At 40.3% G+C, this 26,993-nt stretch overlaps 1 protein-coding gene across 1 annotated transcript in view; it reads right to left on the bottom strand.

Moving 5' to 3' along the window:
- The window catches only part of dysf (dysferlin, limb girdle muscular dystrophy 2B (autosomal recessive)), a 107,315-nt gene that overhangs the window by 22,042 nt on the left and 58,280 nt on the right, over positions 1–26,993 (bottom strand). The window contains 5 exon segments of the mRNA XM_036561419.1: positions 465–593; positions 3,046–3,144; positions 13,592–13,651; positions 23,860–23,933; positions 24,020–24,185. Of these exon segments, the coding sequence (XP_036417312.1) occupies positions 465–593; positions 3,046–3,144; positions 13,592–13,651; positions 23,860–23,933; positions 24,020–24,185 (528 nt within the window).

Here is a 26,993-nt window from a genome sequence, read left to right as displayed (position 1 = left end):
CCCTAAACCTAAAACACTCATAACACATACGCTTGTTAATTTATGATTTGTTTTGACGTTAGATTTAGCAAAAGTCTCAAAATGTAATTCTGGAAAGTACCAACCACCCAAAATTTAAACGAACAAAGCACTTCTTACAGAGAGTGGCGCAATGCTCTAATTCAACATTAAAAGCATGCTCTGAATTAAATAATTGGTCTAAGGCAAACTTTGACAAAGACCAGACTCAGAGTTTGAGGCCAGCTGAAAAGGAATAACCAGTAACTAATGACTTTCCTCCTCAGTCACTGCATGGGTCCATTAATAAGCATCATTTTTCTCATATGGCTCTCTTATGAAGTCATTCTGTTTTTTACCTCAAACATTGGTACAGATAAAAGCAAAAAAGGACTCATGACAGAATTATTACCAAGTTTTTGCATGACTAAGCTTCAGGGTCACATATGGGACCTTAAAGAGCTCACCTTGAACTCTCCAACTACTGAGGGGTCTTCACTCTCATCCTGAGTTCTTCCACGGTAAAGCTTGAACGTCTGACAGAAGTCAGCCAGCTGCTCAAAACCCTCAACCTTCTCCAGCTCTCTGTCGTACACCTGCAGAGAGGAAAATAACCGTATATGAGTGAGCTTGTATACAGTTCTTAGTCACTGAAAACAGTGAAATTGTACTTACGGTTCAACAGACAAATATAACACAACACGTTATTGTGTCTAATGCCAAAGTACTTGTGTTTTAGGGTCTTGGACCTTAATCGCAAGTCTACATTTCATCCACATAGTGAAATGACCTCAAATGCTCTATAAACGTAAATGGATCAGTAAATTCTCGATTACGAGGACATTTAAAAACAGCAATAAACTTGTGCATAAACGGTTTGATGTAGTGGAGGAAAATTTGCATCGCCCCAACACAACACAATGCCACAGCTTGTGTCACATGATTCAACAATCCAAAATGGCTTTCAAAAGGCCACCCAGGAGAAAGCTTAGAGAGCGTGTGTGAGAGAATACCCATAAACAGTGCTGTGTTGTTTTAGGTGACTCATTCTATGTTCCGGCTCCGGCCTTGGAACCCTAAACGTGCGACACTGCGCGCATCCTACAAAATCTCTCTCTCTCTCTCTTTCTCCCTGAGGCACTATCAGCTCAAAATAACAGCTGATCTCAGCAGATTTGAGTGAGAGATTATCTGAGTGTTACTCCTCCTCCGGTGAGACACGCACTTGTGCAGTTGTATCTGCCCCGGGCCTCGCTTTTTCCACACAAGGGCAAGGTAAGCCCTGAGAAACGAAGCTTGGAAAGGTTGGAAAGATCGGCTTAGGGAGGGAGAGGGAGAGGGACAGAGAGAGAGAGAGAGAGAGAGAGAGAGAGAGAGAGAGAGAGAGAGAGAGAGAGAGAGAGACCCAGAGAGAACCAAAAAAGAGAAATACAATACAAGAAAGAAAGAAAGAAAAACCAGAAAGAGAGAGAGGAAGTGGGAGAGACGGAAAGTGAGAAGGAGAGCGTAAAAGAGAGAGGGAATGAGAGAGCAAGAAAGAATGAACGATGGAGAGAGAAAAATGGAAAGACTCAAAAAAAGAGACAGAGAGAGAGGGAGACAACAGTAAGAAAGAAAGAAAGAAAGAAAAGGCCCGACAGAAGCAAGAGAGAGGAAGATGGAAAGAAAGAGAGAGAAAGAGGGAGAGAGAGAGAGAAAGAGAGAGAGAGCAGAGATCACAAGCAGTAGTGAGGGATGTGAAGGAGGTGTGGAAAGTGGGGGGAATGAGATGATGATGATGACGTCAGTAGCGGAGCCCCTGTCTGCTCTTGGTTATACCCCTGCGGCATCCCCGACATGAATTCATCGGAAAAGCTGGCAGCTGCGGCTTGCTCTCTAAACGCTCAGGCTCGTGGGAAGTGGAGTGGAGTGGACTGCAGCAAGGCTGAGCGTACACTTTTAAGAAGGCACAAGCAATCCCCACTGGCACAGCAAGGCCTTTTAAGTCATGCTGCAAACTGACGTTTCTGTACCATTAGAAAACGTTCCCATCACGCTTTCTTGTCTATTATTTGCTTTTGCTTAGCACTGCTGACAAATCCACAGATAAAATACATTGAACTGATTTCAGGTCAGTAACTTATTGCTGCGCTTTAATGAGAAGCTAAGCTAACTTTAAGCTTAGTTAAACCTAGCTCTGGAGGCAGTGGTGACAACATAGCTTTTTTCCCCATCAATTCTTTACTGTCTACATTGTTTAGGTAGAAACAGATCTGATGTATGTATGGCAAAAATCTAATCTCAGATATGATTTGAGATAATTTCACGTGGTCATAAATCAGACATATATCTGATACATGTCCATGCAAACTTGATGAGAACGATCAAAATTTTCTCCCCCCCACACACTTTGCTCTGTGTGAGCCATCGCTTTTTCTTTTCTGTTTTTGACTATAGGTGCATACATTCTTTTGGGGGACATGATTATCCTTTTACATTTTTCTCCTCAATTGAGCATCTTAGACAACATAATGGTGCAGTAATAAACCAGAAGTTGTTCGGGGGCCCTAAGCAGCTGCTTATGTTGCTTAATAGGAAGAGCCGGCACTCACTACATTGTTTAACACTGTATGCATCACTTTGTGTTGGCTGCATTTTAGCAATGCCCTGCATGTTGTGGGATGATAAATTAGCTGACAGATTTCGTAAATGAGGTGATCTTTGGTGATTTGCTCTGCTGTGACGGTTTTCTCTGATGTGTGGCTCCTTTGGACAGATCAAACATACATTTCTCATCCTGGCCCTCCGTGGTTTCATATGATTTCTATGATTTAGTTCTGGCACTGGGCCTGGCATAAGCACAGCACTGCTGTCATCATCCAGTGTTGGCAACATGTCAGCAGTGGCTAACGTGCACAGTGTGAGGTGCGTTGATGTGTGTAACAGATATGGGGCACTATATACACAAACGTAGACCGTTTTGTGTTGTGAAAGTAGCCTATATGTCAGTAACATGTGCTTTACTGCACGTTGCTGTTTAAATGTGCTTTTAATGCTCCTTTATTTCACCTGCAGGGTGTCAAAGCCTTTCTCCAGGTAGCTCCCACACTTCTTCCTCTCGCCCGTCGAGGCGTAGAACTTACTCCACCAGTCCATGAACTCATCGTCCTAGTGGAAGAAAAGAAGAGTGAGAAGAGAAAGACACATCACACTTACAGTAATGGCAGTAATGGCAAGGAGCTATGCTTTTTAAATGACAGCCCTCAAGCCTATAGTTCACTTTTGGAGATACTATTACAACAACCCCCACTTACCCATTGGTTCATCTGTGTCCAGCAAGGCAAGTAAAGATATCAATAAGACATTAAATTCAAACAGTGAGAGAAGAGAGAGCGATTAAAGTTCTGGGTCTTGAGGGACTAGACTGTTCATGCACATGCAAGAGTGACCAGGACAACATCTACACACCGAAAGGACTGGAGAAATGACCAGTGGAAAGAGTATTTTCCAAAAACTTGCAGTTCTTTCCATAGTAACCTATTAGCGTGAATGAGAAGTCCCTTGCAGGTGATGAGGCTAAACATTTCAGGGTAATCTGAAACTTGCAGGAAGGAAGGCAGTAAAAAGCTCTTGGGCTGTACATTCTCTTGGTAGATCTGCAGTAAGAATAAAGACCACTGATTTTAAAATGGCAATGTTAGAAACTAGGGACCAATATATCAGCTGACGGATAAAACCGGCTGATGTAAAAGCACTGAAATTCAGTTTGTTTATATTGTAATTAACATCTCTCTGATACACAAAAGTCATTTCATTACAATTATTTGAAACGTGAGAAGTTGAACAGAACCAACAAAATTGGTTTTATATTGTTGAAAATATTGATTCCAAACTTCTGAGTGGTAGAGTATGAGAGCAATTGCACTCTTCTGAAGATTTTAATAGTTTCACGGCAGCCAGAGGCTTCAAAGCCAGTCATCAACTGCTTGTCTTTTTGTGAAATACAAGCTAAACTGGTTAACTTGAACACAAAACAACATCACTGTTCAGATAAGGAGAACATGTGATAACACAAACACATTTATGTGAGGAGAACTACTAACAGAGCTATTAACAGCTAATCTTAATGGAACTAATGATCAGTAATTACTACAGTAGTTATGTACAGTAATTATCAGTAATTATATCAGTAATAATTACAGTAATGCACAAGCAGCAATTTAGTCATTTGATCACAGCACTATACTGTTTATGCTTTACTGTATACAGTTGATTGCTGTATTTGAACAGTTCTTTTCTGTATTTTAATGTGCAACCACAGCTGTCTGGGGACCTTCAGTTTTACTACATTATGTAGTACACTATATGAAGTTTTAGGTAAACACCACAAATCTACTTAGTTATTTCTGATACCAAAAGTAAACTAAAACACTAAAACACAAAACGCCACCATGGTTGTAGTACAGTAATGTAAAATATTGTCAAACATATCTTTGACGTAGGAATACCAGTAGATTACTGCAGTTTTTATTGCAAATCTACATTTATCCTTTACATTGTATTGGTATCAGTGATGAAACTGCACATTGGTTGGGCCCTGTAATGAACCATAATTTAAATGACCTAATTTTCCGTTTGATAACTCTGGTCAGAGCTGCGCTTCATTTGCATGACGTGAGGGACATGGAAAGTGTTTTGTGGGAAACTTTCAAAGGTGGCAAGGAACAGGCGCTTCTCGCGCAGGCCAACACCACATTTCCCACTAAACAAAAGACAAAGGAGCGTTTTTAGCAAAAGACAACACCCTCTGCCAGTGACGCTGCCACTAAACGAGAAACAAAAGTGCATTTGAACTTCAAACGGAGCCAGGGGAGCCATCGTCCAGAGCTATAGTTAACACATTATCCAATTGCCTTTGACCTTCAACAGAGACACTGCTGAAATGAATAATGTGGTGTGTGTGTGTGTGAGAGAGAGAGAAAGAGCGAGAAAAAGACAGGATGACCCAACATGGCACAGGATGTGTGAATGTGCGAGTGTCTATATGAGAGGGAGATTCAGTGTATGTGAGATTTTGTCTCTTGCCACAATCTCACACATACACACACACACACACACACACACACACACACACACACACACACACACAGTCTGTCCACCCCACACACACTCTCTCCAGCTTCCAGAAGCAGGACTCTGGCATGTTCTACAGGGGGACGCTGAATCCAGCATTCTTTTCACTGTTATTTTTCAACTGCAAAGAGGGAGGAGAAAACAGTAGTGGGAGAGGAATGTTGGAATCTTTCTCCCTCTCTGCGGTTAAGGCGCATGGCAGTGTGGCACGTGTTATGGTGGCCAGACACGGGGCTGATGGCAGTGTGTTATAGTGCCCAACGTGCCACTCTGATGCCAGTGAGTGTGTGTGTGAATGGGCGTGTGTGAATTGAGGCCCTGCATGTTCTGTTTTAAGCACACTTCATTATAAGTGATAAATTGTTGTATATAGTGTTGGTGTTTGTGTGTATAACTGCAGGTCTAGTGCATGAAGTGTGGTTATGTGTGTGTGTGTGTGTGTGTGAGAAATTCCTCATGATTTATTTTAGATCACCAAAAGATTCAAATCACATCAAGTGATTTGAATCTTTTGATAACATTGGTACCAGAATATTAGGCAAATGAATAAAAAATACTAATTCTATCAACATACAGTACTGTGTAAAAGTCAGATGCGACCCTTCTTTTATTTCAGGGAATCAGATATAACATAATACACTTGCATTAGGAAGGAGAAAGTCAAAGGAAAATAAGTGAAAAACAGAAGTTTCTAAAACTAGAGTTAAAAAAAAAAAATATGCAAAGATAGAGAGAAAATGGGACTCTTGACAATCATGCAAGATTTGGCAGACCACCAAAACCACCACTTTCAGATCAACAATACTTTCATCTTTGAGAGAGAGAAGAAAATTAAGCTCCACTCTTGCTTCAGATCTGAAAAATCCACAGGTGTTTGTCTCCATCCTTCCACTGTGAGAAAACAACTCAACACTACGAGTCTAAGAGGATGTGTATCTGTCAAGAAGCCCTTACTGAGAAAAGGAAACAGACAAAAAAGAAGAAAATGCAACCAACTTCTAAAACTTTAAAGGTGTGTAAATATGTCTGCAGATTTCTCTGAAAAACAGAAATCAAATCTCCTAAAAAGAACAATGTTGTAATAAAGTGAAAGAATGGACACACTAAATACCGAAAAAATAATTTTATAATTAGTTGTTGAGGCTTTTATAATTTTTCTGTTGTGTTTGTCTTTTTTCCTGATGTAGAAAAATGAATCATTTGTACTCAATGGTCATTTTGACTAGAAATTAAGTAAAAGAAGGGTGGCTTCTGACTTGCACAGTACTGTATCAGCACACTGTGCACGACTGTCACTCAGGGTCCTACAACATATTGAAAGCTGTGTGAACTTGGAAAGTGCATTTTGGTCATTTCGCATTTGCACAATAGCTGGCAGAACAATACTGGAACTCCACGTGAACCCCATGTGAAAATGTGTAATTGAGATAAAGAACCTGAGGATGGAGTGTGAACTCAACACAATCGCTTAAAAATTTGTTCACTGCACCATTGGAGGCTACAATGAGTCTGCAGTTTCCCTGTTATCTGATGTATATAGGAGGGGTAAAAGAGGTGTTAACCTCACAAATCTCAGCTTCAGACACTCTATAGCTCCAATACCTATTGCTAAGCTGGCCACATCTTTTGTATTTGGTCAGTTCCATTCAGACTGGCTATCTGCACTGCCTTGTATATGTACTTCTGTTTAGTGAGTTTTTTCAGCCTGACAGGAAATACACCTTACGAGCCTCCTTTCTGTGCCATGACTGAGCCTTGCGTAGTGAGATATAGTCGCTGGACTGAAAAATGTTTGTGAAGTTCAAGACATCACATTTTTTCCTTTTTCTTTGTAGAGGAAGTTCTCTTTGAGGGATTTGGAAGCTTTTCAGTAAAATTTCCTTGCAATTTTGCTGCTGTATACTGATTTATTGTGCATACGTTTGTTTTTGTCCCCCCCTTATGATAATTACCTTCCCCTAATAAATCAATGGTCTATGATTGGCCACTTTAATGGACAAAAAGCACAAGACTCTCTGATGATAGGCAGAAATCTGGGACTAACCTCATGATTCAAAGACAGCCAGAAATGGTCAGTATAGTCACTAAAACGCATGAAACAAGTAATAGGGTTGGCTGAGGAAATCAAAATTAATCAACTCAGCCTTCTATTTCATTTCTTCCAGCGTTCTTGTACATACTGTGCATGGATGCAGCTGTACCTATGTGAATCACACTTGCACATTATTTGCATCGTGTAGTAGTGAACACAAACTAACGGCCTTAATGCCCCGTTTTGGTCAGGCAATTATAATGACCTGGTCTTGGGGAGCCATAGTCAACCACAGTTGTTGATTTCCTGTTGCAACAAACCTATTAACGCTAGTAACAGGTTTCTAAGTTGAATTAGGTATTTTTGAGCAGGTAAATCGCCAACCTGTGCTGGGCCCCAAATCTCCAGGACCAGAACTCAACACCACTGCTGTAGGTCACTGTAATGTTTGACTTACACAGGGCCTTAAGGCCTTTAGTTTGTGTGTACGTGTGTGCATAACTATTTGAAAACTAGGCCTTCATCTCAGTTCCCCAAACATTCTGCGGTACCAGAACACTGTGCCCAGTTTTTGAGCTCCGGAGTCTGGCATAAATCTAGAGCCGCCGTCCACAATCAGGCGAACAAGGGATACAAATAAAGGGGAGAGAAGGAAAAAAATAAAGAGAGTATGTTAAAATTAAACACACAAAAGCACGAACAAATGAAGGATAGAGACAAACGATGCTTCAGCAAACACTGGGGAACATCCAGAGACCACAATCATAGAGAGAAAAAGAGAGAACAAGCATGGACTTTCTGGGGCAGAGAGGTTGTCGGGGGTTCCCCTGCCAGCCGGCATGTCTACCCAGTGGCAACACATAGAGTAAATGAGGCTGGCTGTATGGTGCAGAACTGAAGCTGCTATCAGAGCCAGTTAGGCTGAGCAGGCCAGGCTGTGGCCAGTGCCTGAATAGCGCTTTTCATTATGCCACCATGAGTCTTCTCTTTTTACCTGACAGTAGGGACAGCCATGTTTCCATCACTGTCGGTGTACGCGTGTGTTTAGATTAAGTACTTTATTATTTTACAGGCGTAGATGTGTATAATGAGAGGGCCATGTGTCTGGGACTTAGTGGTGTTATTACAAACGTTATTGCACCAGAGAGGACAGGAGACATGAGGGCGTACGTGTGTGCACTCAATAAAATCTATCAACGAGCCCTTCCATAGAGGGCTTCACTGTAGTTATGGCTGCCTGCCATCCACACTCTCTCAGGCAGGGGAATAATACAGTACCAGACAGGATGGCAGGGCCAGGCTTTGTATGCCAACAGCATGCTGGCATGGACACTTCATACGTGGACATGAAAGGGGCAAGCTGCCTAATGTCGATACACGGTGGTCGGCACAGTCAGAGGGAAAACAGAGCCCCTCCAGGAATTCATTCATGCAAAACTTGTTAAAAGTGGCTGGTACCGCTCTCCATGCCTCAATTAAATGCAACACTCTTAATAATAGAAGGTACCAAATTGGTCATTTAGTACCACTTTTGATTCCCTAAGAATCTTTCAGTACATGGTTATTTAAAAGGATACTGTAACGTTTCTCAACCTAATATGTATCTGCTGCAATTTTAGGGAACGGTCGCTGACCACGGACAATAATTTAGATGCGCTTCCCTGTACTTAGAAAAGACCAGAAAAGATACTGACTTACGATAAAAAAGCCAATGAGCTGGTTTTCTATTCTTTTCTAAATACAGGGATAAGCATACATGGTAATCAGTCATATGCTACAGATTGTATGCTAGAGGCTAGGCTGTTTCTTAACCCTCTAGACCCCACGGTGGCCTCCATCTCACTTTACGGCTGTAATTTAGGGGAATTCTGAAAGAAACAGAATAACTACAGCAACCTTTATTACAAACTATATTTTAGATACTTTGATATTTCATTTTTATCAAGAAATGCCAGTTTTCAATTTGTAATTGAATTGAAATTTAACACATTTATACAGCTAGGGGAGTGTTCAGAAGTTCTGTAACGTTAAGTAGGAGACAGATAAGGGAGTGTTGGTGCTGTCGTCCTGCTGCTCTCATGCATTCACTCAGGTTTGGTGACGGTGGAGCGGAGGGGCACTGACATCTCAGGGAACCTTCATGTCTCTGTTACCTTTCTGTTTCTCCCTTTTAGTTAGGCTGTAATAACTAGACCTGCTGCAGTCTGTGCTGCACTCTGTTAATACTGTAATCTGTGATCAGTCACTCTTTACAGAACTAACTCTCTGTGTGTTTTCCTTTTCTTTGCCGAGTTGAATAACTCCCCATCCTGTACGGTCTGATGCTGCTGCTTCTGTTGCTTCTTATGCCTTGATTGGGTGCCACTGCTCACCAGCCTTCTGGACCGGTTTGACCACCATTGAGCTTCATGCTGTACAGCGCTGTGCAAACCTTACCATAAACAACTGACCCTGATGATGGTGCTGCTGCTGCTGCATAAACTAAAACTAATCTAATTAACCATTGCTCCGCCTGTTTTCCCTGTTTTGTAGTATAATATTTTATACTAATGCTGTTTGCTATCCGGTGACGACCAAAGGAGGATGGATTCCACTTTTGAGTGTTTCTTCCTCTTGCTCTTAGGGAGTCCTTTCTTGCCACTCATGAGGGCTTGGACCCGGATTTTTCTGTAAAGCTGCTTTGTGACAACACCTGTTGTAAAAAGCGCTATATAAATAAACTTTGACTTGACTTGAGATAAATATGATCGAACTTTTGCTCAAATTTGTACTCAATACATACAGATGTGCAGCAGGTCACTTCTAATAGGAATCAGTTAAACCTATAAGCTAACCTGCTGTCTGTGCTTGTATCTGTTTCATAGCCATGCAAGGGCTAAACAAGTGACTGAGGACATCTCAGCTTCCTCACCTGAATGTCATTCAACAGTCAGAACTACAGCCAAACAAAGGAATTTGTACTCAGTTATTTCTTATTCTTCAAACATTGTTGACTGTTTCAATATCTACCACTAACATCTTTCTTCAACATCTCAAAGAAATAGGGTGACACAAAATCCAGGAGGCGGGTTTTGGCTGTGTAAAGTCATATTCCATTTCACTATTCATTAATTGTAAAAAATGCTATGTCTTGGATATGTGTTCATGTGAAAGAGACGGCAACATTCAATAGCTATTTTCCATTGGTTTTATGATCGAATGCTTTGTTGGAAACAGTGATGAATAAGCCCCTTACTCTTAAAATGTTCAGGAATCTATTCTAGAATGTGGTAGGGGCTTAAACGGTTAAAAAAACAAATGGTGGTTCTTTTCTGGCATCTCTCCAAAGAATTCTTCTAGCACCTGTGTTTTTAAGAGCATACAATAGGACATGTAACAAGCGGGGACTGTGTCTAACCAAGAGAAGGGATATCATGAACTTCAGGCCAGTTTAGGGAAACAAAGAACAACATATGAAAATTGCTGAGAACTCAGCAGTAAATGGGTTTAAGGTACATCTATAGACCTTGAATGTAAAGAATGTTTTGAATATACTGTACAGGCATTCCAGACATTTTGACTGACATGTCACTCAAGAACATAAACAAACAATTTCCAAAAAGGCCTGAGGAATTTGCGACAGAGATCAGTGAAACATTGATCAGGGCACTGGTACAGGTTGAATTCCAGACATGGAACATTTGTCCCAGTCTCCTTTTAACTCAATCTACTATCTTTTTTGTAAGCATGTAGGAGACAGGGGTTTGGGCTTGGGTTCTTGCATAGCACTTGAAGCTTACAGTCAGTAAACCATATACATTTTTCAAAGCATATTTTTCCAGGTATTATTTGGGCCAACTTGACAGTAAGTATAAGGCAGAAGTAAAAAATACAACGGAAAAGAATATACAATGAGCCCTCTGGTCTGGGTTACACACTAACTCAATGCTAGAAGCATTTTTCACTACAACCGGGGGGGGGATGCTTTAAATAACCTTTAGCATACTTGTGCAGTCAGAAGAAAATTCAGCCATGAACCAACATTCGTTTTATGAGCAACCACAATTTTGGCCTTTTTTTTTGCCCTCAAACTTCTGAAGTTGTTTTGGATGTCAAGTATAAAGGCAAGAAATGGAAAAATCATTGAAATGCTTTTTGCCCTGAGGAATGTCTGGAGGCTTAGCTTGTAAGCGGTCAGTAATGTTTCACGTTCCGTAATGACTGCATCTTGGTAAAATGGGCTTCTGTGTTTGACAGTCATCATGAAGCAGTATCAAATGATTGCGATGCCTGCTGGCATTGGATATAAGGAATATGAAGAAGGACCTGCCACATCAGATACAAAAAAAATCAAGTTAAATATAATAAATATCACCGAAATGGTTGAAAAGCTAGGCTCTCTGTTGTGATCCAATTCAGTATTCATGGTATTAGTGGTGCATACACTGGGCACACATTTCACTGACTAGGTCAGTCATGAGCAAATGCAATGGGTCTGAAAGTCATGGCTACACAAGGCTCTAGCCTCAGAAATACACCCAGGACTTATATGCAACAGTGCACGCCATGCATAAGTCAGAGAAGGCCTAATGATTTCTGTGAAATTTAGAAATTTCTAGATCTTTATTTAATAGAATCACCATGATTGCTCTATTTAAACTCTCAAAGTTTGTAATAATATTTTAATTTCATTTTAACATTATGGGGACAAAAGGGTGACATTCTTGAATCACCCAATGGAAAATGATCCAATCAGATTTTTTCTTCTGTGGTATCTAGGTAGATACAGCCAAGCAAGCACTCTGACTGGTTGGAACTTCAGGAGCTGGAGGTCAGATAAACAATCAACATAATTAGGAGCTGACAGAAGAATCAATGAGTCATGTTTTGATTTACAATGGGTGTGACCAATTACTCTAGGCCTACTGGAAATGTCACTCACTGTGAGTGGGAGTGGTAGCCTCACCAATGCGTTTGGTCAGTTGTTAGAAATGGAAAACAGCGGCAGCTCTATGCCAGGGCTCTTTATTCTATGATAGAGCCATTGTAAAACTGCCATATACAAGAAAAAAGTATGTTCACATGAACTGCCTTTATCTTAGTGCTAACATACTACTAGAATCCCACAGGGACTCTCGCAGTTTTGACATTTATGGCCCAAAGTGAAGGCTTAGTCACAGTTTGCCACTGCTGTTAACAAACTACACAGCTTGAGATAAAATTGTTTAGTGCAATTATTATTATTAACACCAATTAACCATGGCAAAATCACTGTAACACACAGCCTTGAGTGGCTTATTGCTTTATTAGGACTGTACAGGGAAAAAGCAGGGAGTAGCCTACCAAAACTACATGATGAGCACTTTGATCCACCTCCTCCCACTTAGGGCAACCGGTCAGGACAAAAGTGCTGTCCCTGAGCTCATGTAAAATCTAGAGCTTGAAAATTTCATTAGTGGAAGTCTGACTGAATGCAGCCCAATCCCACCCCTTCATCTGTTCCTAACATTTGGCTGAGGGGGATATACACCGGGAATCTTTTAACAGCCCTATTTACTTTGGCTCTAGTTAGAGAGAAAATTTGGGTTTTTGATCATCTGGTTTGAATATTTTCTAATAAAATAAATATCTTTGTTTGCAAAAAGAGAAACCTCCAAGTCTTGGCTTGAAGAGACACTGAGTGCTGCACTTGGAGTGTGATATAAACATGCATTTGTATCAAAAGAGTCTGCATATTGTAAGCCTGGCTCAGGAACAGACTTGAAGACTATCAGCAAAGCCATATATATACACACACACAAACACATATTAAGGCTTTAAAAGTAATATTTATTTAATTTGAATATTTTTACGTCTTTATGATCACAATGGCATAGCCACAAAGTGGTATCATAATCCAAGATTTGTTTTTTATTTATTATTTATTCAATCCAATTAAATAATCCATTGAAACTAAGTTTTACAAAAGTTTTTTTTCTTCATTGCCCCTTTTACTTTGTTTATATAATCATGTCACGTCAAAGCACTAGAGGCGTCTTATTTCTTAATATTTCCTTATTAAATAAGGGAATGCTGTACTAATGCTTGATTTTGAAGTATAATGGTTACTGGATAAGAAAATTACAGGAAATCTACTTGGTGGGCTGGGTATAGTCATTTCATTTTGTGCTACAGACATGCATACACCACACATGCACACATGCAGGGCTACACAGAGGAGAGTAGCACACACGTGATATACAAATATACAGTCGCTTTTCAACATCTTCACCGTCATTCAACTCTAGTCTGAAGAGAAGTTTTTGCACATACCTTACAAATATCAAATAATTTCCTGAGCACATTACCTAAGCTTGATAAAACGACTGATTTGCTTCAGGATAGAAGGAAGATGTTGAAAAACAGACAGACAAGTGGGGTTCAAAAAGAGGGTAAGAAACAGGTGTGGTCAGATCATATATGTATACGTACATGGAGGCTGGAGCGAGAAGTTGAGAGGTTAATAATAGCAGAACTGGTGCCGTCTGTCAGCTACAAACCAGAGGCAGGGTGGTTAGCATCTCATTAGTCAACACCTGAGACACTCTGAAGAAAGCGCTGCTCCACTCTCATAAGATGATCCTCAGTGGCTTAAGTACTGGCAATGCAATTGCATGGGGCCCCATAGCGCAAGCCTGAGATATTCAACTTCTCTAATGTCTGTACTGGACCCCTTAAACACTGAAAAAAATGGTGCTTTGAATTTTTCATCATTCAAACTTGTCATTTAGTTTTATATCACCACAACAGCTATATACATATTTATGCAACACATTTTATTCATGTAAACACAAACATTTGATTTCAATGTATATTCAAAGCACTTTTTTCTCCAGTATATCACTGCTTATGAAATCTTAGACTTATGACTAGCTACAATAATAATATAAAAGACTATGCAAAGTCAGAGACCACCCTTAATTCAGATTGTCTTGAACGAGAAAGGAGAAAGTCAAGGGAAAATAACTGAAAAAAAAAACAAAAGTGGAACTCAAAGAACTTGTAAAGGATACAGAGAAAATGTGACTCCTAAAACTGTGTAAGACCTGGTAGACCACCAAAACTGTCACAATCAGATAAACAGTATAAATATTTCATCTTTGGGAGAGAGGAGAAAATCTGAAGAGCCAAAAAGAAGTTTCTGTCCATCCAAGAATCGTTACTAATTAAATAAATGGAGGGGGGGTCTCTGACTTTTGCTCAGGACTGTATTTTAACCATTAGCCTTACCTTAGAACACCAACTTGACCTTGGAGCACCAACTTGATTGAGACTTAGCAATAGCAAGCAAACAAGCCAACTACATTGTCATTGCTTTCTGGGTGATTCTGACAGTAATAAAAATGGCATGAAAAAGTGAGAACCTATTAGCATGGCTGGACGGCGTATGACGTTATTCTGCACAGAGCAGACTGGAGAAAACTCACAGACAAAGGCTCAGTATAGAGTGTGAATGAGGCACAGATGGCATCTTTAAGCATTCCAATTCCAGTCTTTTGAGCTCAGACTAGACTGTACTTTCAACATTTGTATAAATCATTATGAATGCCTGACCCACACAATGTCATTTCTTGATGAACGATGTGACAGTCACTTTTCCACAATGGGGCTTAAAGTGTGCCTTCTCCAATAATAACTCGAACAGATGGAGAAGACACAGCGTGTATAGTTAATGCAACAATGTAGGCACTAAAGCTAATTAGACACAGACACAACACATATACACATGCAGACACTGCACTATAGTACCCTTTAACACTAAATTAAACCATTGTTGTCCTTGGGAGTATGTTTGCATAAAAGTGCCAAACCCATCATAAATGAGTAGCCACAAAATCCATCTTCTGAGATAAACAATGGGAAAATAATGAAAGCCTGAAGACTGTCCTCTTGGGAGTCATTGAAATCTATGGAAATGAAATATGTCTTTAGTGCAAAAGACAACAACAGAAGTGTCTCTTTTGTGCACCGTATGTAATAAATCATTCAAACAACAAGATTTAAGATTTTACATAATTTAATTGCAAAGGTCATTTAAACACTGCTAACTTTTAAACACTCCATCAGCAACGGGGACTCGAGTCAGTGACGCAGACTTGAGTCACGCTTCAGTCAACTGTGGTCTGACTCGCGACTGGACTCGGACTTACCCTATCCCCTCAAAATCCCAAGCTTATTACATACTAAGGGTTATTACTCAGTAACTACTGGGACAGCTATTCTTAGGTTATAGAAGTGAAACGTTGGGCCTGCTGGTGGGCCTTGGCCATTCAAGGGGTTAACCAGACCTGAGACTTCAGACTCATCCTGAAAAAAAGTATACAAACTAAACTGATTAAATTAAGACTGATCGTTTTAATGTGGTAAATAAATAAAACCTTTAGTTTCCATCCAAACGTGTGACTTTGCCCTTCAGTTTAGCTACAGTCATGCGCAGTTATTACTGCAATGCCTTTCTCTGGCGTCAGGTTGAAATAATGAGCCTTTCACAATAGAAGAACCTGCAGTTTGATGGACAGAATGAAGTGCTACATGCAGGAAATGCAGTGTTTAAAGTAAAAAGGCAAAACTACTTAGAATGTGAGGCCAGCATGCGGTTTATAGCAATTATGCTAAGTAGTGCAATTGCTAATTTAGCAAGTTGTCAGCTATTCTAACTGAAGTTCTATTAATTTATAGATTACATTCCTTTATAACATACTAAAACCTCAACTGGATTAGCTATTATGCTAGCCAGACTAACCAACTGTTTCAAGTTGTTTCACTTCCTGCCTTTAAACTCTGCAATTACTGCATGTATTGCTTTAGTTCTGTCCTTCAGACTGAAGGCTGTCCATTTGAATCGGTGTCAAACCAGACAGGTTTTTAGTAGAAATTTACTTTTGTTCTATGTGATGTGTGAAGCTAATAATCAGACTAAACCAAAATTCCAGTGACTCAAGACTCGAAAAGTGAACATCTCTGCTCCTTGCAGAGTAAACACAACTGAGGGCAAGAGCTAGTTATGCTGAAGACAGATAGCATGTTGAGTTGTCTTGTGGTTTTGAACTTCGAGGGTCAAAGGTTGAGACTGGGATTAAAGCAGTTTATTTAATTTTGTATTACTTAGGTCATGAAGCTGAATCATCCTCAGAGATGCGTACGTTCCAGGTTGCCACTAAACACCAACCAAACATAGCCAGTGCCAAACCAATTAGACTGTGCGGTATGCCTAGCAAGCTAATCTTCCTGACAGAAATGCTTGCATATACACCAGTCCCAGACTATCATCATAATCTCTCCTCAATCATAGTCAGATGGTGTGGGCAATAAGACATTGTGGAAGAAAAGTGCTACAACAGCATCGTTCTGCTCAAAGCTGTGTCACTTACACTGAATGTTCTGAAACCATATGAAATAAAGTTAGCCTTACACCGCAAAAGTTAAACTGAGGTTATGTGGTAGGTGACAGACATCAAGAGCTGCCTAAAGAGGTTAATAAACACAAATGTCAGAATCCACTTCAACATTTCTTCTATCTTTTCTCTAAACGAGCAACGTCTTCTTAGGTCACATAGGGACGGCGTAGCTTTTTACACTGTACAAGGACTCCAAAGCAACGAAATGTCACAAAGCTGATCAGACAAGAAGTCCAAATCCAAGCCCTCAGGCCCGTTTTAGGGGAGTGTTTCAGAACCTGTTTGCAGAGGTCTGTCAGCACGTGCTCCTTTTTCCCCTAGAGTCGACCCCAAGCTTGGGGGGTTGGGAGGGTTTCTTGTGGCGCCTGTGGTGAGCAAGCAGGAGTGGGGGGGGCGCAGTTGCCCACGACAACGACTCACCACATCAGAGAGAGGCCCGAACCCTCACAGCGCCTTCTGCAGCATAGTGCCAGGGCATTATATATACAACAACAGAGACAGTTTTACGCAGGCACTCGGAGGAACAGCTAATTAGGACCAGGCCCATTTGTTTGCTGTTGTCCTCTAGCATGGGGCAGTTGCATTACAGAGAATTACAGCACACTTGGAATGTTACAAAGAGCCGAGGGAGCCGGATCACCTCTTTCATGCATGACAGTACGCGTAGCCTCGCCACCTAAAGCCCTCCAGGCAAATCCACCAAGGAGCGGTGTGTGGTGAAACCAAACACCACCAGAATGTCCGGTAGGTCTCCCTCAAGTCCCCTCTCAGAAACCTCCTCAAAGCCCCTCTACACGGGTCCCCGCTTTTAGCACCCTATTTCTGAAGCTCGTTCTTTAACTCAGTCAAGACCACAGCAAATCTATAAAGCCACCGAAGGCGTGTTAACTTTCCCCTCAAGATGTTGTCTTTGGCCTCATCAAAACCTGCACTGAGTGACAAACATGGTCCTCTTTACCAGAGTGCGTTTTTCACTGGAATACGAGATCCCAGTTTGGGGTTCTTAGCTGGAGCCAAAGCTGGAGTCTTTGGGGAGATGATGGGTCTCAAGTTTCATTTAATGCACTAGGGAGTGTAGCCCAGCTCTCTGTACTGCTCTCTGCCCCCAAAGCATAAAAAACAAGGAATTCATAGATGTGGAAATAATTCGGAGTGCTGAGTTTTTTGGATCTCTGCACTGATGTTTGCCTGGTATAACTTTGTAAATCCAAATTTGAGTTGGACATGACCCCTAACACAGCTTGTACAAAAAGGTTCACTGATTTATGGAATGTGACAGACCAGAAAGTTCTCTTATGAACTGTCAGTCAAAAACCATCAGTCTGAAAAAAATGAAGAAATGAATCAAGCTAGCACACATGAGCAACTCCCGTTCTCTAAAACAGGTATGACACAGTAAAGGGCATTTTATGGTTTGCGCATACAGAATCAAGAACTTGCATTGAATGGTTAGCCTAAAGGCAGTAGCATTACTACTGAGACAACACAAGTCAGAGTCTCAGGCCCCTCTCAGCCGAGGAGGCTCCAAACAGTAGCTTAGCAGACCAGGATCAGATTTTGCTCTCTGGCTTTTCTAGCTTCCCCTTATTTCCTGACAGGCTCGTGTTCGGACCCAGGATTCCACTCGAATGCCAAGAGTCATGTGAGAATGCAATCCAGGGATTTGCCTCAGTTTTCTGGGATCTTGGGATAGACCCCTGAAACCTTGTTAGACATCGATCTGACTGACCTGACAAAAGCAATGCTGCTCTTAGCAAGAAGTCCTGCTATTGTGTGGCAAAACCTTGGCCTAACACAAGCAAGCTCAGAGACTGTGGCTTCACGATACGTGGACATGCACAGGGCCATGCACAAGTTTGCTAACCAAAAAAATGCCCACAATAAGCAATAACATGAATACACTATGAATACATTATGATTAGGGATGTCATGATTACTAAACTGAAAAATCATGGATTAAAATGCACATCCTCTACAAACAAGCAATGATTAACCGCTAGTTAACATGACGACAATGCAAATTAAATTCGCTAACACTTATAATAATGACAATAATGATAAAGAGCAACTTAACCATGATCTAATAGTTTGTTATTGACTGTTAATAATCATATAATAGTTACATTTGCATTAATAAATGGTACAACTTGAATTATGAACCATTAACTTACCTAATCATTAATTATAGCTTGTTAATTTTGATTAATAATACTCATAACCCTAACATCATAAAACATTATAAAGAAGTATTTATGCAGTTGCTTAAAAACGTATTCATTATAATTTTGAATGAACTGTCTACATTCTGTTTTTTGGAGAGGTGTACTTATTTATGAAATTGCCACTGTGTAATTAATGCTTAGGTTATCAATTATTTATTATATGCTTTTTTAAACATCATAAGTTGCAACTTTATACTGTATTTAGAAAGATATATCTTATTAATTATTACACTTACATAAAATATCTTTATGAAAAGCATTTACAGTACTATAAATATGTGTACGTTATTAAGTAAATGGTTAAAAGTTGAAATGGTAGCACAGTCAGTAACAAACTATTAGGTAAAGATTCAGTTGTTATTTATAGGGGCCTGTTATTATGAAATGTACCCTTAAATTATCTTTCTGGTCTCTTTTACATTAATAAAAGAAATGGTATGGAACAGCCATTTATACATTTTTGATGCTTTTTGTAATATGAAAGTGCCTTAATAGTTCTTTTTTAATATAAATAAGTTTCTCTGAAAAGCTATGCATACTTTTAGTGTTCAATTAAATCTATTTTTATTGTTTGGCCTTTAACAAACTTTCATTACTCAATTAATCACCAAAACTATTGGCATTTTACTCAAATTATTGGTATAACTGGTAGTGACAATATTATATTTCATCTTGTATTCAAAGGAATACACCCACAAAGCACAAAAAGTATGTTTCGTCGAAGTAAATCTGCAAAACGTGCATCGTGGAGAGAATACCACCGCCACCACCAACACTCCACCCCCCTAGTTCCTCTTTGCTCCCAGAACATTTCTGATGGACAGAGATGAGAACCATGAGGGGATTTTCACATGGATGGCTGTGGTTGTGGTCCCATTTTATTTATTCAGACCCGAACGAGCCATTTGATGGCAGTCCTTTGACAAGGCAAGCCAGAAAACAAATGAAAGAAAAATGTTCCTCCTTACAAATGCAGAGTTCTAAATAAAACCCATTGTGCTGTGGTCGCAAGCCAACTGAAATCAGAAGGGGGGACTGGAAAGGGTATTTACTGTGTATTTAGCAAAACGTTTGCTTAGTCAAAAGTGCGGTCTTCCTTCTTAGCATTCAACTGATCCCAGTTCAACCGCAACTGGTGTATGTAATGATGGTGCTAATACTACCAGAACATAAAGCAATCAGATATGTCAAATAATTGTAACCATATTGTCTTGGGAGTTTAGAGGGTAATCAAAGTGAGTGGCTTTTTGGGTTCTAGATCACAGCTGGCATTCGACTGTCCATTTTCATTACTACTGAGAATGCCGCCATGACCTACACGAGACCTTTGGCTCAACATTCCACAGCAAAATGATAAATTCAAGATGTTATATGTGCAATGAAATCAAATCAAACCTTGTTCTCTGATTAGAACAATGGAAGAGGTGAGAGATGGAGACCAAATGAACCTCATTAATGTCCCTTAATGAGCACTGGGTGTGGGCTTTTAGAACAGAGGTTTAATATTCCTCTTTCCTCTCCATAGACAACAGAACAGATGACATCTATGAAGTGCACAGCCAGCCTGGCTGGAAGGTCAATAATGTGAATAAACTCACTCTATGACTACGATATGTTGCCAAGGGAACCAAGTTCAATCCCAAATTCATTACACTGTTCTCATTTGTTTATTTCAGTGACTAAACAAATAAAAGGCTGAAAGGTCACAGCTGAGACATGGAAACAATTTTCCATTTTTTATAATCCCTCTTGATAATTTTTATGATGTTATTTTTTTGGAGAGGGGGGTATTTTTAGTCTGTAGTCATGGCAGGGAATTGATGAACACTATAGGAGGCTTCATTAAAAGCTGGGCTCTCTTCCAGACAAAATTGGTCACTGTCTTTTGCTAGAGTCACAAACATAGAATTGGCTTCTAAACAACATTTCCACATGAGTATCCATCATTTCATCATGTGCCACAAATAATCCCTAATAATTACTTCACTTTATAGAGCAAAATCCCCACCATCAACGATACTGCCAAACTTCTTCTTTTCAGAGTCCAACCCAACTGTACACAACTCTACATCTTACACACTTGATAAAACCTTCAGACCTATTAACTGATTTATCCCTTCTGCCTTCTTTTGTAGCTACTTTTGCTACAACAGCAGCTACAACAGTTGGATAAGCTTTACAGAACATTTGCTAAATGCCATTCAACCTAGTAATGGCCTGTATTGCACACAAAGATCATACTGTTAGGTGAGACCAGTGGCGACCTGCAACTATTAGTGGTAGGCCTTCAATTCAAGCAATGAATTTCAAAACTTGGTCAAAACATGAGGGAAAAAAACACCTAAACGATAATGTTAACTTCTGTTAGCATGCCTAAGGATTCCAGTAGTTTGTTAGCACTAAGCTAATGGCAGTTCACATGAACATTTTTGCCCATTCTAAATTAAAGACAGACATCTGAAGTTTCTAAAAGACATCTTATGTTTTACTTGAAGCTTGTGACAGACATACACAATATTGCCAAAAGTATTCACTCACCCATCCAAATCATTGAATTCAGGTGTTCCAATCACTTCCATGGCCAAAGGTGTATAAAACCAAGCACCTAGGCATGCAGACTGCTTCTATAAACATTGTGAAAGAATGGGTCGCTCTCAGAAGCTCAGTGAATTTCAGCGTGGTACCGTGATGGGATGCCACCTGTGCAACAAGTCCAGTCGTGAAATTTCCTCACTTCTAAATATTTCACAGACAACTGTCAGTGATATAACAAAGTGGAAGCGATTGGGAACGACAGCAATTCAACCACGAAGTGGTAGGTCACGTAAAATGACAGAGCAGGGTCAGCGGATGCTGAGGTGCATAGTGCGCAGAGGTCACCAACCTTCTGCAGAGTCAATCGCTACAGACCAAACTTCATGTGGCCTTCAGATTAGCTCAAGAACAGTGCGTAGAGAGCTTCACGGAATGGGTTTCCATGGCCGAGCTGCATCCAAGCCTTACATCACCAAGCTCAATGCAAAGCATCGAATGCAGTGGTGTAAAGCGCCGCCACTGGACTATAGTGGAGATGTGTTCTCTGGAGTGACGAATCACGCTTCTCCGTCTGGCAATCCGATGGACGAGTCTGGGTTTGGCAGTTGCCAGGAGAACAGTACTTGTCTGTCCGCTCTGTGCCAAGTGTAAAGTTTGGTGGAGGGGGGATTATGGTGTGGGGTTGTTTTTCAGGAGTTGGGCTCGGACCCTCAGTTCCAGTGAAAGGAACTCTTAACGCTTCAGCATACCAAGAGATTTTGGACAATTTCATGCTCCCAACTTTGAAAGTTCACTAGCTTCAGCTGTTTTAACAATACTAGCAAGCTGAGTTAAAATCAAAGCCTACACCACTATCTACTGTAACATGGCTTTAATTACTCCAAGGGATTTGTTAACAACATTTTTCTTATCACTCTTGTCATATTTACCAACATTACATAAAAAATAGAAAGAATGACGAGGTATATTAACGGTCACAGTGACAGAGAAAGACACATGGTGGCTTAGGTAGCAATATTGAATTAGCTGCTTAGCCTATCAATATGATGTTTATTCCTAAAAATACAAAAACAGCTCCCTATTACACAAATAGCTGACTCACTATGTAGTGCACTATGTTATTGTGTTGCTCAAATTCTTAACCTTGTTCAAACCTTTTCTATGGTTATTCTCCAGCCAGCTGACTATATTGTAAACGCTAAGTGAATGACTTAATGAGTGAACCATAGTGACTATGGCGCTAATCTGTCCTAACAGTGTGACCTTTCACTTACATACAAAATAATTACAATTTGAAATAAATAATTCACTCTAAATTTACTTCTTGGAGTTGTGTGCTGTAATATGTCATTAAATCCGGGATTTTGTTGTCAACATTCTCTTGTCCAACCTAGCAACAGTAGCTACGAAGGAGCATATTTGTGGGTGGAGCATGGAAAGTTCCACCAGAGCACAGCAGATCATGTCCTATGGCACATATAAACAACTCTATTATAACTGAAACAGGCATTATTCTTCTTCATGAACCATTGCTTGCACTTTGCCACAGACACAGTGTCCCCTCTCCCATAGAGCCATACCAGGGTAAAAGGCTGGCCAGTGATCAGAACACATATCTTTTTATAGACAGGGTGCGGTCACCATGACAATGAAAGCAGTGAGGCATAGGTTCCACCATTATGACGACAGCAAGAAACTCCCCCAGAAAACCCAGTGTTTAGAGGTTTAGAGTGTCAATTAGGGAACTGTGTACATAAGCACTCATAAGATCATGTCTCACTCACTTGCTGTATGTGTCCAAAGGGAAACCAGAGAAACCCAAGCTGTGACCCCACAGCCACCAAGTAGCAGCCAAGACAACTCATGAAAAAAGATATGCGTAGTATAATGAATGTAATGGTACAAAGCAGAAAAGTAGCATGAGCTTGGCGGGACCAAAACAAAAAATATATTAAGAAGAGTTAAAATTCAGGGTATATTTTTTAATTATAGTAATAACCAGTAATTACCACCAGTATTAACTGCACTGGCAGCAATTTCAGTATCTTGCAGGCAGCAGCAAATTGAAAATAGCTAATTATCATTTGCTGACGTTAATCTAAGGAATGATCTACTTAGGGTATGCAGACCAGCTAACTAGTTAATGCAATGTAGTTTCTTAAATATAGGTGTAATCTGTTGAGATCAAAAGTATTGGTGACTATGATTGTGCTCTCTTGCATTAGACATTTTTCTTCAATCGTGAAATATTTTAGATGCTTTACTGTGACTTACTATGTAATAGTGATTAATATGCAGCTAATTACCTTGTCTTAACTCTGACTCTCTAAAGGTGAAGTATGTTTGGCCAAAATAGTAGGAAAATTGTAATAAAATTAAAAAATCCTTGGCCTTTTCCCACACACCCTTCCCCCAAACTTTTCTCCCCTACTTCTAAAAAAGAAATCAGACATCAATAGTCCATACACTCAAGATTCTCAAACAATTGGTTCTTCCTTAGTTGTTTTAGCAAAATCTTGACATGAAATATTTGTGAAAATCCTACCTGTCCAGGAATGAGAGGCTCCTTGTCATCTATGTCAATCAGAACATCATCTCTTGGTGTTTGAGCAATCTCATCTGTGAAGGAAGAACATATGAGGTCAAATCACACATGCATGTTCTTTTGTATCTATTTGCATGCTAACTTTCTCTATTCTTCTCACCAAACTCCTCATCTGGGGCCTCGGCCTCCAGGCTCTCTTGCTGGCAGCGGAATTCCTCCAGCGAGCGGATGGTGCACTGGCCCACCACTGGCTTTCTGCCAAACTGCCTGTTGTCTATCACCTTGATCACCAATGGAGGCATGTACAGCTCCTCTCTGGGAAGTCGCTTGGGTCCACAGAGGGCCACGGAGAGCAGGGACACAGGGAAGAGCAAAAGGTGGTAAAAAGAGGGAGAAGGGTTGGTTAAAGAGCATTTAACACAGAATGCAGAGAGAAGGAGGAAAACCAACATCTCTCGAGTACAACACTGCTGTTTTCTCCATTTCACAAAGATTACAGAGAAGCTCGTCTCAATGCCACAACACTCAGCACGACTGACCAAACAAATGATGACGTGGTGAGCCTTGAGCATTGAGCTACCACTAACTGGCACTGAAATTTCAGCATTTCTAGCCAGCATTCTTTTGATCAACTCTTTCCAATGTGACATCTGACTGAGAACAATTCAGGCCATTTAGAGTTAACTAATTATGGGTTTCACTTCCTTGGTGCACTGCATTGCTGCTGTGGCAGTCATTACAGACATGGCGGCAACACGCAGACGATTCTGCTGACACTGCTGCGGTTTGTTGTCACTCTTGCAAGAAAACCAAAGCAGTAACAAATACCGTAAAATGTTAAGATACATAGTTGTATCTTAATAACGTAGCTGTTTTTGTGGATGTAAAATGGCAAGAAAATGGGTTACCTTTCGATTGTCATGAAAATATAACAAAATAGTCTTTCCAAAAAAGAATATTTTATACTGACAGAAAGCCTTAAATAGCACTGGTGATCTGATAAATGATTCATTGGAATTGAGGCTGCAGTAAGCATAAGCTTAAACATAAGCTTATGCATAAGCATAAACATAAATAACATGGACGTAGGAGCTCTTGTAACGTTTCTACATCCATGCTTTGTATTTTTATTGTTTTTATTTGTTGTTTACACAAGCAAAGTTTGAAGATGGTATCTGTTTTAGACGTGTCAAAACCAAATACAGTGAAACTAAGCTGATTTAATGAAAATGGAATGAAATTGCTTTACCACTCCAAAAAGCAAATTTCTGTCTGCTTCAAGAGAATCTGTTTTTTGTCGCTCAACCTTGCCAAGAACCAGCTGCTTTGACAAGAAGCAGTCCTTTGAACAACATGCAGACCGACCAACCCCAGTGTTTTTCATGATGTGTAGGGATTGGTGTTTGTTAATACTGTACCGCAACAAAAACCAAGTGATGGCTCACTGGGAGATGCTGCCTCAGTTTCAAATAAATCTCTTGAATAAAAGTCGGGATGGCATGAACTAGAGGTCTGCACTCCCGCAGATTCCCGCTGGACCCACGGGACCTGCCACAATATCTTGGCGTGCAGAACTAATTTTCAGTGTTGTGTGCGGGAGCAGGAGCATAACCAGCCCAGTGCTGGTGGGAGCAGGACAAAGCACGCATGAAGAGAAATACCACATATTAATGAATAACCTAAATAAGGTAGAACAATCACTAATGAAGTCGTTCACAGAATGAAGTAATTCTAAAGATTTGCAAAGCAACCTATCTCGTGCAAATTCTTGTAGCTTACAGAGATGGCAGAGCTATCTGTGTGACAGCAACAGCTGGCAAGTCCAACAAAATACCAAAAATTACCATTCTGTGGTTTGATTCTTGCTTTGTGTTTACTAGGAATAAATGGTGTTTGGTGAAGTTACTTCCCTGTAAGCCCAATGAGCAAGACTACAGTGTTATTTCAGCAGAAAATAATGTATTTGTGAAAAGACTATGTCAAATATTGGATGTCAGTTCACCTTGACGGAACTGCGCATACAGGAGCAGGCCAGGACGTTTCGGTTGAGGGCGGGATTTTGGGCTGATTTTCTGCGGGAGCATGAAATCGTGCGGGAGCGGGACTGAAAAAAACAGTCCCACGCAGACCTCTAGCATGGACTTTAGAACGTTTTTATGCCAACTATTGCTCCCTACACCGGACACGGAAACTGCACAGAATTTGCTCCTTTAATATCAGTGCAGTGTTATATTTTATAACGGTGTCGTGCATGAACAAAAATCTGCTGTCAGCTGATTACAGCCTCAGAAGAAAGGTACTAAACTGTCACGGGGTAGTAGGGGAGCACGGGGAGCAACCTCACATGGGGCACAATTTAACACAGACTTTTTATGTTTCTACACAAGGTCAAGCAGCGTGTGCTTTCGCCCACATTACCACATTTCCTAGCCACGGTCTCCCATGAAAATTCAGAGCGATTCGTCAGCGTTTTGAAGAGATCTGTGTCAAAGAGTGTTTTTAGGGCATGTGAGTCATTTTTTTCATCACAAGTTTTTTTTCAGATACCGAGCTGTTTGTGTAAATCACAAAATTCCAACTTATATTACAATAATCACCATATTGTTGCCTACAACATAGCAACATTTTGAAGCATGTGACAGGCTCACAGGAAGTACTAGCTAGGCTTAAGTACAGCCTCCACACTGTGGGGTTAGTTGTTACACAGTGTTTTAACTAAGCCAACTTTAGCCCATCAGAGGAGCTGAACAGTCATACGGTATCTGCCATGTGATGCTCCATCGATATATCACTCACAAAAGGAACCTACAGGAGGCTGGCAGCCTCGATTCCCTCGATGTGGGTGCTTCAAACACAGGCAGGTCTTCAGCACAGAGCAGGAGATCAGAGACTATTTAGAAAGAGCATCTGAAATCAGGGATTTTCTTCTACTTTATTAGTATTTTTCAGATGTTAGTATTTTGGTTTTAAATAAGTATATTAATGAAATTGGCATTAAGAGTTGGTTAATTTGATGTGTGTGTGTATCAACTGATCTGTCAGTCTGTCTTACAGATAGATCATATATAATGCAGTATAGTTGGAAAATATATATGTGCCTAGCAACATAGAATTATACTGAATTAACTTTGCAC

The sequence above is a fragment of the Colossoma macropomum genome, unplaced genomic scaffold (assembly GCF_904425465.1).
Source record: "Colossoma macropomum unplaced genomic scaffold, Colossoma_macropomum, whole genome shotgun sequence".
Lineage (NCBI taxonomy): Eukaryota > Metazoa > Chordata > Actinopteri > Characiformes > Serrasalmidae > Colossoma > Colossoma macropomum.
Note: the sequence above shows the minus strand (reverse complement) of the source record. Positions and strands in the feature narration are given on the sequence as shown.